At 43.9% G+C, this 13,163-nt stretch overlaps 1 protein-coding gene and 11 non-coding genes across 18 annotated transcripts in view; all 12 read right to left on the bottom strand.

The window, feature by feature from the left end:
- Positions 1–214: 214 nt before the first annotated feature.
- On the bottom strand, positions 215–429 carry LOC116224777. The gene has a single exon (XR_004165732.1). It is a non-coding gene; the product is annotated as a small nucleolar RNA U3 (small nucleolar RNA).
- A 472-nt stretch (positions 430–901) lies between these two features.
- LOC116224762 lies at positions 902–1,112 on the bottom strand. Its single transcript, XR_004165718.1, has one exon. It is a non-coding gene; the product is annotated as a small nucleolar RNA U3 (small nucleolar RNA).
- Positions 1,113–1,585: 473 nt separating this feature from the next.
- On the bottom strand, positions 1,586–1,798 carry LOC116224821. Its single transcript, XR_004165769.1, has one exon. It is a non-coding gene; the product is annotated as a small nucleolar RNA U3 (small nucleolar RNA).
- Positions 1,799–2,270: 472 nt separating this feature from the next.
- Positions 2,271–2,480, bottom strand: LOC116224830. The gene has a single exon (XR_004165778.1). It is a non-coding gene; the product is annotated as a small nucleolar RNA U3 (small nucleolar RNA).
- A 472-nt stretch (positions 2,481–2,952) lies between these two features.
- LOC116224819 lies at positions 2,953–3,165 on the bottom strand. The gene has a single exon (XR_004165767.1). It is a non-coding gene; the product is annotated as a small nucleolar RNA U3 (small nucleolar RNA).
- A 479-nt stretch (positions 3,166–3,644) lies between these two features.
- Positions 3,645–3,858, bottom strand: LOC116224765. Its single transcript, XR_004165721.1, has one exon. It is a non-coding gene; the product is annotated as a small nucleolar RNA U3 (small nucleolar RNA).
- A 473-nt stretch (positions 3,859–4,331) lies between these two features.
- Positions 4,332–4,545, bottom strand: LOC116224773. Its single transcript, XR_004165729.1, has one exon. It is a non-coding gene; the product is annotated as a small nucleolar RNA U3 (small nucleolar RNA).
- Positions 4,546–5,017: 472 nt separating this feature from the next.
- Positions 5,018–5,230, bottom strand: LOC116224836. Its single transcript, XR_004165784.1, has one exon. It is a non-coding gene; the product is annotated as a small nucleolar RNA U3 (small nucleolar RNA).
- A 470-nt stretch (positions 5,231–5,700) lies between these two features.
- On the bottom strand, positions 5,701–5,913 carry LOC116224763. Its single transcript, XR_004165719.1, has one exon. It is a non-coding gene; the product is annotated as a small nucleolar RNA U3 (small nucleolar RNA).
- A 473-nt stretch (positions 5,914–6,386) lies between these two features.
- LOC116224835 lies at positions 6,387–6,599 on the bottom strand. The gene has a single exon (XR_004165783.1). It is a non-coding gene; the product is annotated as a small nucleolar RNA U3 (small nucleolar RNA).
- Positions 6,600–9,747: 3,148 nt separating this feature from the next.
- LOC116224801 lies at positions 9,748–9,960 on the bottom strand. Its single transcript, XR_004165749.1, has one exon. It is a non-coding gene; the product is annotated as a small nucleolar RNA U3 (small nucleolar RNA).
- A 1,547-nt stretch (positions 9,961–11,507) lies between these two features.
- The window catches only part of trmt10b (tRNA methyltransferase 10B), a 9,022-nt gene continuing 7,366 nt past the window's right edge, over positions 11,508–13,163 (bottom strand). For 3 of the 7 annotated variants that reach the window (XR_006152948.1, XR_006152949.1, XM_042710441.1), the window contains one exon: positions 13,132–13,163. This exon is cut by the window's right edge. Coding sequence is in view for 3 of the 7 variants with exons in the window: in XM_042710440.1 (XP_042566374.1) it covers positions 12,182–12,414; positions 12,992–13,115 (357 nt within the window). In the remaining 4 variants the exon portion in view is untranslated. The other 4 variants (XM_042710440.1, XM_031585170.2, XM_042710442.1 and 1 more) reach the window with 3 other exon arrangements.

Raw genomic sequence — 13,163 nt, 5'->3', positions numbered from 1 at the left:
GAAACAGGTCTCTGCAGTGGGAACAGCATTTAGGAGTCGCATTTTCACGTGTGACAAAAAGTGTAGTCTTTGAAACAGGTCTCTGCAGTGGGAACAAGCATTTAGGAGTCGCATTTTCACGTGTGACACTTGCCAAAAAGTGCAGTCTTTGAAACAGGTTTCTGCAGTGGGAACAGCATGAAAAAGCTTTTTTTTTTCACAATTGTTTGCGGAAACCACTCTGAAAATGTCAACTCTCCTCCTGCCTCTCCAAAGAAGAACAGGAACACTCATCAATGACAAAGCATGAGATAGATACCTCACGTTGTGCCTGATTCACGCTCAAAGAGCAACAGTATCACTCATCATCGTGATTTGCGAGACTCAACACTTTTGAAACGCATTTCCTAGTCAGAAACTATAGAAATGAATCCCTGAACGTATAGTCTTGTCGTTTAACAGTAGAAGCGAGCAAAGCCTTTCTTGTGCTCAGTCTTCACGATGAGGGTGCGTATCCACCGCGTCCGTTCATTTTTCCGGTGCAAAACACTGCCTGGCAATGAAGGAAACACCAAAACCGGGTCGACTGTCTACCTGACGGCCTTATAAAACGGCGGGGCGCTCGTTTTAACTGCACATGTTGAATGCTTATGTTTCGACAAATAGGGCGTAAGTGGTGTGGTTTAGAACGCACGGCTGTGATGCGCACCTGTCGTAAAGACGACGCGTGCGCTGCGAGGTAAGGAGTCGCATTTTCACGTGTGACAAAAAGTGTAGTCTTTGAAACAGGTCTCTGCAGTGGGAACAGCATTTAGGAGTCGCATTTTCACGTGTGACACTTGCCAAAAGTGCAGTCTTTGAAACAGTTCTCTGCAGTGGGAACAGCATAAAAAAGCTTTTTTTTTTCACAATTGTTTGCGGAACCACTCTGAAAATGTCAACTCTCTCCTGCTCTCCAAAGAAGAAAAGGAACACTCATCAATGACAAAGCATGAGATAGATACCTCACGTTGTGCTGATTCACGCTCAAAGAGCAACATTATCACTCATCATCGTGATTTGCGAGACTCAACCCTTTTGAAACGCATTTCCTAGTCAGAAACTATAGAAATGATCCCTGAAAGTATAGTCTTGTCGTCTTACAGTAGAAGCGAGCAAAGCCTTTCTTGTGCTCAGTCTTCACGATGAGGGTGCGTATCCACCGCGTCCGTTCATTTTTCCGGTGCAAAACACTGCCTGGCAATGAAGGAAACACCAAAACCCTGTCGACTGTTTACCTGACGGCATTATAAAACGGCGGGCGCTCGTTTTAACTGCACATGTTGAATGCTTATGTTCGACAAATAGGGCGTAAGTGGTGTGGTTTTAGAACCCACGGCTGTGATGCGCACCTGTCGTAAAAGACGACGCGTGCGCTGCGAGGTAAGGAGTCGCATTTTCACGTGTGACAAAAAGTGTAGTCTTTGAAACAGGTCTCTGCAGTGGGAACAGCATTTAGGAGTCGCATTTTCACGTGTGACACTTGCCAAAAAGTACAGTCTTTGAAACAGGTCTCTGCAGTGGGAACAGCATAAAAAAGCTTTTTTTTTTCACAATTGTTTGCGGAACCACTCTGAAAATGTCAACTCTCCTCCTGCTCTCCAAAGAAGAAAAGGAACACTCATCAATGACAAAGCATGAGATAGATACCTCACGTTGTGCCTGATTCACGCTCAAAGAGCAACATTATCACTCATCATCGTGATTTGCGAGACTCAACCCTTTTGAAACGCATTTCCTAGTCAGAAACTATAGAAATGATCCCTGAAAGTATAGTCTTGTCGTCTTACAGTAGAAGCGAGCAAAGCCTTTCTTGTGCTCAGTCTTCACGATGAGGGTGCGAATCCACCGCGTCCGTTCATTTTTCCGGTGCAAAACACTGCCTGGCAATGAAGGAAACACCAAAACCCTGTCGACTGTTTACCTGACGGCATTATAAAACGGCGGGCGCTCGTTTAACTGCACATGTTGAATGCTTATGTTCGACAAATAGGGCGTAAGTGGTGTGGTTTTAGAACCCACGGCTGTGATGCGCACCTGTCGTAAAAGACGACGCGTGCGCTGCGAGGTAAGGAGTCGCATTTTCACGTGTGACAAAAAGTGTAGTCTTTGAAACAGGTCTCTGCAGTGGGAACAGCATTTAGGAGTCGCATTTTCACGTGTGACACTTGCCAAAAAGTGCAGTCTTTGAAACAGGTCTCTGCAGTGGGAACAGCATAAAAAAGCTTTTTTTTTTCACAATTGTTTGCGGAACCACTCTGAAAATGTCAACTCTCCTCCTGCTCTCCAAAGAACAGGAACACTCATCAATGACAAAGCATGAGATAGATACCTCACGTTGTGCCTGATTCACGCTCAAAGAGCAACAGTATCACTCATCATCGTGATTTGCGAGACTCAACACTTTTGAAACGCATTTCCTAGTCAGAAACTATAGAAATGATCCCTGAAAGTATAGTCTTGTCGTCTTACAGAAGAAGCGAGCAAAGCCTTTCTTGTGCTCAGTCTTCACGATGAGGGTGCGTATCCACCGCGTCCGTTCATTTTTCCGGTGCAAAACACTGCCTGGCAATGAAGGAAACACCAAAACCGGGTCGACTGTTTACCTGACGGCCTTATAAAACGGCGGGCGCTCGTTTTAACTGCACATGTTGAATGCTTATGTTCGACAAATAGGGCGTAAGTGGTGTGGTTTTAGAACCCACGGCTGTGATGCGCACCTGTCGTAAAAGACGACGCGTGCGCTGCGAGGTAAGGAGTCGCATTTTCACGTGTGACAAAAAGTGTAGTCTTTGAAACAGGTCTCTGCAGTGGGAACAGCATTTAGGAGTCGCATTTTCACGTGTGACACTTGCCAAAAAGTGCAGTCTTTGAAACAGGTCTCTGCAGTGGGAACTGCATAAAAATGCTTTTTTTTTCACAATTGTTTGCGGAACCACTCTGAAAATGTCAACTCTCCTCCTGCTCTCCAAAGAAGAACAGGAACACTCATCATTGACAAAGCATGAGATAGATACCTCACGTTGTGCCTGATTCACGCTCAAAGAGCAACATTATCACTCATCATCGTGATTTGCGAGACTCAACACTTTTGAAACGCATTTCCTAGTCAGAAACTATAGAAATGATCCCTGAAAGTATAGTCTTGTCGTCTTACAGTAGAAGCGAGCAAAGCCTTTCTTGTGCTCAGTCTTCACCGATGAGGGTGCGTATCCACCGGCGTCCGTTCATTTTTCCGGTGCAAAACACTGCCTGGCAATGAAGGAAACACCAAAAACCGGGTCGACTGTTTACCTGACGGCATTATAAAACGGCGGGCGCTCGTTTTAACTGCACATGTTGAATGCTATATGTTCGACAAATAGGGCGTAAGTGGTGTGGTTTTAGAACGCACGGCTGTGATGCGCACCTGTCGTAAAAGACGACGCGTGCGCTGCGAGGTAAGGAGTCGCGATTTTCACGTGTGACAAAAAGTGTAGTCTTTGAAACAGGTCTCTGCAGTGGGAACAGCATTTAGGAGTCGCATTTTTCACGTGTGACACTTGCCAAAAAGTGCAGTCTTTGAAACAGGTCTCTGCAGTGGGAACAGCATAAAAAAGCTTTTTTTTTTCACAATTGTTTGCGGAACCACTCTGAAAATGTCAACTCTCCTCCTGCTCTCCAAAGAAGAACAGGAACACTCATCAATGACAAAGCATGAGATAGATACCTCACGTTGTGCCTGGATTCACCCTCAAAGAGCAACATTATCACTCATCATCGTGATTTGCGAGACTCAACACTTTTGAAACGCATTTCCTAGTCAGAAACTATAGAAATGATCCCTGAAAGTATAGTCTTGTCGTCTTACAGTAGAAGCGAGCAAAGCCTTTCTTGTGCTCAGTCTTCACGATGAGGGTGCGTATCCACCGCGTCCGTTCATTTTTCCGGTGCAAAACACTGCCTGGCAATGAAGGAAACACCAAAACCGGGTCGACTGTTTTACCTGACGGCCTTATAAAACGGCGGGCGCTCGTTTTAACTGCACATGTTGAATGCTTATGTTCGACAAATAGGGCGTAAGTGGTGTGGTTTTAGAACCCACGGCTTGTGATGCGCACCTGTCGTAAAAGACGACGCGTGCGCTGCGAGGTAAGGAGTCGCATTTTCACGTGTGACAAAAAGTGTAGTCTTTGAAACAGGTCTCTGCAGTGGGAACAGCATTTAGGAGTCGCATTTTCACGTGTGACACTTGCCAAAAGTGCAGTCTTTGAAACAGGTCTCTGCAGTGGGAACAGCATAAAAAAGCTTTTTTTTTTCACAATTGTTGCGGAACCACTCTGAAAATGTCAACTCTCCTCCTGCTCTCCAAAGAAGAACAGGAACACTCATCAATGACAAAGCATGAGATAGATAGCTCACGTTGTGCCTGATTCACGCTCAAAGAGCAACAGTATCACCCATCATCGTGATTTGCGAGACTCAACACTTTTGAAACGCATTTCCTAGTCAGAAAACTATAGAAATGATCCCTGAAAGTATAGTCTTGTCTTTTAACAGTAGAAGCGAGCAAAGCCTTTCTTGTGCTCAGTCTTCACGATGAGGGTGCGTATCCACCGCGTCCGTTCATTTTTCCGGTGCAAAACACTGCCTGGCAATGAAGGAAACACCAAAACCGGGTCGACTGTTTACCTGACGGCCTTATAAAACGGCGGGCGCTCGTTTAACTGCACATGTTGAATGCTTATGTTCGACAAATAGGGCGTAAGTGGTGTGGTTTTAGAACGCACGGCTGTGATGCGCACCTGTCGTAAAAGACGACGCGTGCGCTGCGAGGTAAGGAGTCGCATTTTCACGTGTGACAAAAAGTGTAGTCTTTGAAACAGGTCTCTGCAGTGGGAACAGCATTTAGGAGTCGCATTTTCACGTGTGACACTTGCCAAAAAGTGCAGTCTTTGAAACAGGTCTCTGCAGGGGGAACAGCATAAAAAAGCTTTTTTTTTTCACAATTGTTTGCGGAACCACTCTGAAAATGTCAACTCTCCTCCTGCTCTCCAAAGAAGAACAGGAACACTCATCAATGACAAAGCATGAGATAGATACCTCACGTTGTGCCTGATTCACGCTCAAAGAGCAACATTATCACTCATCATCGTGATTTGCGAGACTCAACCCTTTTGAAACGCATTTCCTAGTCAGAAACTATTGAAATGATCCCTGAAAGTATAGTCTTGTCGTCTTACAGTAGAAGCGAGCAAAGCCTTTCTTGTGCTCAGTCTTCACGATGAGGGTGCGTATCCACCGCGTCCGTTCATTTTTCCGGTGCAAAACACTGCCTGGCAATGAAGGAAACACCAAAACCCTGTCGACTGTTTACCTGACGGCATTATAAAACGGGGGCGCTCGTTTAACTGCACATGTTGAATGCTTATGTTCGACAAATAGGGCGTAAGTGGTGTGGTTTTAGAACCCACGGCTGTGATGCGCACCTGTCGTAAAAGACGACGCGTGCGCTGCGAGGTAAGGAGTCGCATTTTCACGTGTGACAAAAAGTGTAGTCTTTGAAACAGGTCTCTGCAGTGGGAACAGCATTTAGGAGTCGCATTTTCACGTGTGACACTTGCCAAAAAGTGCAGTCTTTGAAACAGGTCTCTGCAGTGGGAACAGCATAAAAAAGCTTTTTTTTTCACAATTGTTTGCGGAACCACTCTGAAAATGTCAACTCTCCTCCTGCTCTCCAAAGAAGAACAGGAACACTCATCAATGACAAAGCATGAGATAGATAGCTCACGTTGTGCCTGATTCACGCTCAAAGAGCAACAGTATCACCCATCATCGTGATTTGCGAGACTCAACACTTTTGAAACGCATTTCCTAGTCAGAAACTATAGAAATGATCCCTGAAAGTATAGTCTTGTCGTTTAACAGTAGAAGCGAGCAAAGCCTTTCTTGTGCTCAGTCTTCACGATGAGGGTGCGTATCCACCGCGTCCGTTCATTTTTCCGGTGCAAAACACTGCCTGGCAATGAAGGAAACACCAAAACCGGGTCGACTGTTTACCTGACGGCCTTATAAAACGGCGGGCGCTCGTTTTAACTGCACATGTTGAATGCTTATGTTCGACAAATAGGGCGTAAGTGGTGTGGTTTTAGAACGCACGGCTGTGATGCGCACCTGCCGTAAAAGACGACGCGTGCGCTGCGAGGTAAGGAGTCGCATTTTCACGTGTGACAAAAAGTGTAGTCTTTGAAACAGGTCTCTGCAGTGGGAACAGCATTTAGGAGTCGCATTTTCACGTGTGACACTTGCCAAAAAGTGCAGTCTTTGAAACAGGTCTCTTCAGGGGGAACAGCATAAAAAAGCTTTTTTTTTTCACAATTGTTTGCGGAACCACTCTGAAAATGTCAACTCTCCTCCTGCTCTCCAAAGAAGAACAGGAACACTCATCAATGACAAAGCATGAGATAGATACCTCACGTTGTGCCTGATTCACGCTCAAAGAGCAACATTATCACTCATCATCGTGATTTGCGAGACTCAACACTTTTGAAACGCATTTCCTAGTCAGAAACTATTGAAATGATCCCTGAAAGTATAGTCTTGTCGTCTTACAGTAGAAGCGAGCAAAGCCTTTCTTGTGCTCAGTCTTCACGATGAGGGTGCGTATCCACCGCGTCCGTTCATTTTTCCGGTGCAAAACACTGCCTGGCAATGAAGGAAACACCAAAACCCTGTCGACTGTTTACCTGACGGCCTTATAAAACGGCGGGCGCTCGGTTAACTGCACATGTTGGGCTGAAACACACCAAACGCGTTTCTAAAAACGTATACGCTTCAAAATCGCCTCGGCAAAGTGCAGTGGACAGTCGCAGGGGTACCAGGCCCAGCGCCTATGAAGCGGAGCTGGGTGTGCAACCTGCCTGGGCCGAGTGTGACATTGATGAGCGGTGCGCCTCCGCGCCTTGCGCTGAAAAGTTTTTGGTACTCAGCCGGTGTTTTGGGTCTGGTGGACCCGCTGTAATTTTGGGGGATTTAATTCAACACAATCAAACAATTTTCATGTTAAAATACTCAACAGATGTTTACTTCAGCCCAATTAGAAGCAATATAAACAGCAAATATGGTTAATATTTGCCCTTTAACTTTGTTATAGCACATTTATGAATTTAGGTGCTGCATGTTTTAATTTTTTTTATTTATAAAATCGAGAAAATCAATTAGAATCAAGATATGAGTGGACACAATTCAACAAATTTACAAATGAAGCAAGGTTTTTCATAACTATTTTATTGATTTGAATTTCATTGAATTCCATTTGAAAACAGGTCAGTTTACATAGCACAACATGGGTGGATGGGGCACCAGCATTGTCCTCCTGAATCCTCCTCACGGTGGCTGCAGAGGCTGAGGTTCTTGGAACATGTTGTCTTCTCAGGATTTAAGGTTTCACCAGTGTCTTTCCCAGTTCCTTGAGAAAAAGGCATATCCTCTAGAGCTTCCCTCTCTTCCACTCTGGGTTCAGTGCCATCCAGGTGACAAAGGCGTTGTACGCCGAGATGTCCAGTATGTTAAAGAAAATCGGCAGTGGCCTGTGTAGGGTCCTCCTTTTGCAGCTGTAGGCAGACACCAGCTTGTCCATGTTGTCCACCCCTCCTTTTGTGGCATTATAATCCATGATGATCTCTAGTTTTTGATGATCCAGGCTACAGATTCTCCCATCCTTGTGCAGTGTACTCATGAGTACCACATTCTGGCATTTCTTTGGAAGAGTTGACAGGCCTGTTCTTTGTAGGCAGCAGTTGGGTGGGAGCTCATACCTGTTTTTTCTTATCGTTCCCACCATCAGCTCCTGTCCCAGCTTGTACGACGTAAAATAAATGTTGCATGTGATGTTGTGTCCACTGAGTCCCTGAGCCATGTCCAGGACAACTCTCATTCCTTGATTTTTCTCAGGGCGTCCTCATCAGGTTACCCTTTGTAGACTTCTAAGTTCCAAGCATATGAGGAAGTCGCATCACAGGCAGCCCAGATCTGTATTCCATATTTTGCAGGTTTAGATGGTATATGCTCTCTAAAGGGGCAGAGGTCCCTAAATGGCATCAGCGGCAGGGGCAGAAACACAATACTCTTACTTACCTTCACACTCTCACACACTCACTCTCACACACACACACACACACACACATACTTAGTCTACAGTAGGCCCACATACACACAAACACACATATGCGTGCGCGCACACACACACACACACACACACACTTACAGCAAGCCCACTCACATACACGCATGCGCACACGCGCGCGCACACACACACACACACACACACTTACAGCAGGCCCACTCACATACACGCACGCGCAAACACACACACACACACACACACACACACACTTACAGCAGGCCCACTCACATACACGCACGCGCAAACACACACACACACACACACACACACACACACACACACACACACCACACACACACACACACACACACACGCTTACAGCAGGCCCAGACAGGATGATGACAGACTGAAGGTACACAGGACCTACAATTTCCACACTTTTATTTGCTCCGGGTCCAGTGGTATGGAATATAAATGTGTAGGGGGGGGGGGGGTTACGGTGTGTGGTCAATGAAAACGTGGTCTGATATATGTTCTTCGTAGAAAATGAACCAAGGTCAATGTGTCTGAGTTTTAAAAATTGATTAATGATAATAATTTTGTTTTGATTAAAAATGAAAACAGGTCCCACAGTCCCAGATACTAGTGATGGGCAAATGAAGCTTTGGTGAAGCATTGAACCATTTAGGCACATTGTTTCAAAAATCGGTTCATTACTTGAAGCTTCAGTAACAGTGACCTCTCCTGGTGATATGCCAAGGCTGCAACTAAATTAGCCCAGCTGGACAGTGGCACGAGGCTTTAAAACAATGACAATCTAGTGAGCACGCACCAAACACCCCCCCCCCCCCCCCCCCCCCCACACACACACACACACACAAACACACACACACACACACCCACACACACACACGCACAGGTATACAAAGATTGTGATATAATTTTTTTTTTTACAAATAAAGATTAATTATTTTTTGTATATTGTGTTATTGAAGAGATAGTGCTTGGGGAAAGGATGTGCTGGAAAAATATGGCACAAGTCAAGTTGGGTGTGCTTGTGTAACCATGTTGGATAGGGAACAGTCAAAGATTTTGATTTAAAAACATTATTTGTTCCACACTTTTTGGACTGAGCCTGTTGATATAGTCTACTTTTCCTATAGCCTAAATATTTAACAGCCAGCGCAACTTATCATGAGCGATCAGAATAAAGTGTTCCCACATGTCACAACGACCTCTCTTCCTAGATGCTTTCATAATGATGATAAATCAATATGAACGTAATGACTTTCACAGAATGAGAGAATGAGACCAAACGCAATGTTGTGCGCTGAAGTTTTTATGCTTTGAAGGCGCAACAATTCAGACTCGAAACGAGGCAACTGAGTGGTCCGTGCGTGGCGTTGTGAACCACTCAGCTGGTTCATTCGGAGAAAGAAGCAGTAGCTGTTTCGCGCGTAATATGTCAGGTGATTTTTCCGTACCAAAGCAACCTGCGAAGCAGTGGTTTTATGGTTGGTGTAGTTTAAGGTATGAAGCACGTTCCGGAATTTCAGTGTCATGCTGCCATCACTACCAGATACCACACTAGGGTCAAGAATCTTTTTTTTACGCTAGTTAGCAGAACCACTCTGAAAGTGTCAACTCTCCTCCTGCTCTTCAAAGAAGAGCAGAAACGGTCATCAATGACATAACATGAGATAGATACCTCTCGTTGTGCCTGATTCACGCTCAAAGAGCAACACTCTCACTCATCATCGTGATTAGCGAGACTCAACACTTTTGAAACGCATTTCCAAGTCAGAAACTATAGAAATGATCCCTGAAAGTATAGTCTTGCCGTTTTCCAGTAGACGCGAGCAAACCCTTTCGCGTGCTCAGTCTTCACGATGAGGGTGCTAGATCCACCGCGTCCGCTTTTTTTCTTGGGTGCAAAACACTGCCTGGCAACGAACGAAACACTGTCATTTTTTAAATACAACGTGAAATTTAAATGGCTTTTTTTGTTAAAAACATGTATTAGTGTTATCAATCCCATAATGCCTTTCGATAATAAACTTGGTTTCGGGGTTTCTGATTGGTTGCCTCTGTGACGTTTCACCTTCATAGAGTGACATCAGAGCCCGTCTACTTCTCCGGTGACAAGGGTTTTCACCAGATTTAGATATATACACCTTAGACATCACTCTATACCTCATTCCTTTCGGCATTTTGCTATTGGTTTGTTTTAACAGATACTTAGTGTAAAGGAGAGTGTTTAATTGAGCTGTTTTAATTTCACCAGGTCTGGGTACGTATATACAATATGTCCGATGTGTACCGTAGCTGTAAAGTAGTGTTCCGTTATGCTTTAATCATCTCGTGTTCTTAAACTTTTTGATGATAACTTTTTGAAATTCCCAGTATAATCTTTGCCACACATTTCCTTAATTACCCAAATACATACAGAAGAGGGCTGGTTAATACAATTTGTCAACATCCTGAGATAATTTACAACACAGCTCAAAATCTTGGTTCTCCTGTGCCAAGCTCATAGATGAAGAACACACGAAGAGTAAAAATCGGCACACACCGGCTAACATCATGCAAATTTGAACTTGATGGATAATTACAACTACACAAACTGTTGAGCATAATGCCTAATAGTAAGCGCTATAACGCACACATAGGTACGGTTCGCTTAATAAGCAGCCGAAATACAACTAATTCGTAACTAGTTGTCTGCCTTCTCTTAAAAGTAAGCGAATCAACGTGTTTAATCTATGTACAAAAAGTGTACACATTGGCAACACCTCCCACATGTGGGGAAACGTCGAAACACCGTCATCATCTTATGAAATAAATACAAATTCGCTCATTAGCTAGCTAAACTAGCTAAACGAACTGCTTTAACTGTCAGATCTCAGACGACACTGACATAATATTTACAATCTCACCCTTTATGACAGGTATGTGTCTGCTACAAAATTGTATTTAGCTAACCTCAACTGTAAAGTAAGCCTTTCACTATCATTTCCCTCAGATAGTGCGAGAGTTATCCAACCCAACTACCTGTTTTAATAGATTTGCATACAACGACATTGTACCTATACCAAACAGCAAAATATATTTTTTAGTGCAGTGTTTATACCTGTGAACAATTGATGGACACATTTCAAAGTGAACTGGACCCGTGAATACTAGAATCAATATCCTCTTGCACTGGCACGAAACAGCTAAAGTTAGGTTACCCTTGCAAAGATTATGTTAGAATTAGAATTAGAATGATCAAGATGTTCAATCCACGTAGTTGATTTATTTTGACCATTATGTATACACTTTTATACCTGTTATCATTCTACTAATACACTGCAGTACATTAATAAAAAAATGAAATAAGTCTCAATCAAAAATGAATGTTTTATTATCTTTTACATTTACAGATGATTTGGAAAAACATAAAGGAAGTAATCACAGGATGTTATCATCGAAGCTTACAGTATAGTGCATCTTTGCTGAAGCAACCCTTCCAAAAGCCCCAAGAAATAATCACCATGGTACAATCTCGCCATCTAGTGGATATCACCAGTATTGCTATGGCATTTTTTCCCAGTTGCAGACGGACATTTTCAACCTTTATTTCAAGTATAGGGATATCGTAAAAAGTAAGTAAAAATGTAAAACATGGAAACAAAAGAAACAAATGTTCTGTAGAATAAAAAAACAAATACAATTAACAGAAAATCACATTCAGGTTTTAAAATATATATATTTCTTATCTGGAGGGATAGCAGCAAAATTAAATAAAATATTACCTTTGTGTGTCTAATAAACAGCTTTCTGTAATGGAGTATAATTATGTGTGAGGGTGATGAGTGCTTTCTGAAGAACACCACAAGAGGTAGTAACAGAACAGACATTATTTAGTAACATCTGTCAAACATATCTGCATTATGTGCTGTATTTGTGTATGTGTGTGTGTGTGTGTGTGTCTGTGTGCTTGCGCATGCATCATCACTGTCTGGTCTTTCTGGTCCTGAAGTTCCTTCAGATGTCTTGTATGACGTCATCTCTGGTAGATCACCATGACACCACTGGTGACCTTTTCACCTTTACACCCCTGTCTGGTTGCTGAAGCACCTCCACAATGGGAGGCCTGGCGTGATCAAGGAGGTGACACACAGAGGGATCACGGCCTGTCCTCTTGACTCCAGTCTCCACGGCCAGCGTGTAGCCCTTTCCAGCAGGCACTCCTGCGGGGAGGGCCCGGCCCCAGCTCCCCGTTTCACGGTACACCAAGAGGATCTCAAACACTGTGGTTGAACAGAGAGAGAGAGATTTTAAAGAGAAGGAAGAAGAGAGAGAAGGAGAAAGAGAAGAAAGGGACAAAAGAGGAGACACACCAAGAGAATGTGAAAGAAGGTGTGAGGGAAAGGAAAAAAAGAGGGGTGAAAGAGAGAGAGAGCAAGAGAGCATGGAACCCAGTGATGTCAGAGCCCTTGGGCATGGAACTCTGTGATGTCAGAGCCCTTGTTTAGACAACACACAGGTTTTGAAAATACAGGGTTTACATTTACATTTACATTTACATTTACATTTACATTAAGTCATTTAGCAGACGCTTTTGTCCAAAGCGACGTACAAGAGAGAGAACAGTCAAGCTAAGAGCAATAAAAAAACATGGTGTAACAATAAATACTACTTTACATGAGAATTAGAAAAAAAACGACCTAGAAAGGAAAAGGAGTGCAGGAATGTAATTGCTGAAGTGTTAAGTTAAGCGCTAGTCAGGTGCCAATTAGGAAGGGAGCTTCTTGCTTTTTTTGGTTTCCTTTGACAGATCGTATCTGCCCCAGAGGGGCATCTCCAGTGGCAGGAGCAGGCGCTCACCCTGATTAATGGCCAAGATCTTGGAGTGGAAGTTCTTGCCGTTGGGTTGGCGCACCATGTGCTCCTCGATGGGTAGTCGCGCTGTTCGCACGCCCGCCTCCAGAGCCCGCGAGTACGTCATCTTCTGCAAGGGAGTGGGATCGAGTAGTCAGTTGTTATTGTTATTGTTGTT

Source organism: Clupea harengus, chromosome 18, assembly GCF_900700415.2.
Source record: "Clupea harengus chromosome 18, Ch_v2.0.2, whole genome shotgun sequence".
In the NCBI taxonomy this organism is placed as follows: domain Eukaryota; kingdom Metazoa; phylum Chordata; class Actinopteri; order Clupeiformes; family Clupeidae; genus Clupea; species Clupea harengus.
This window is presented reverse-complemented; position numbering and strand designations above follow the sequence as displayed.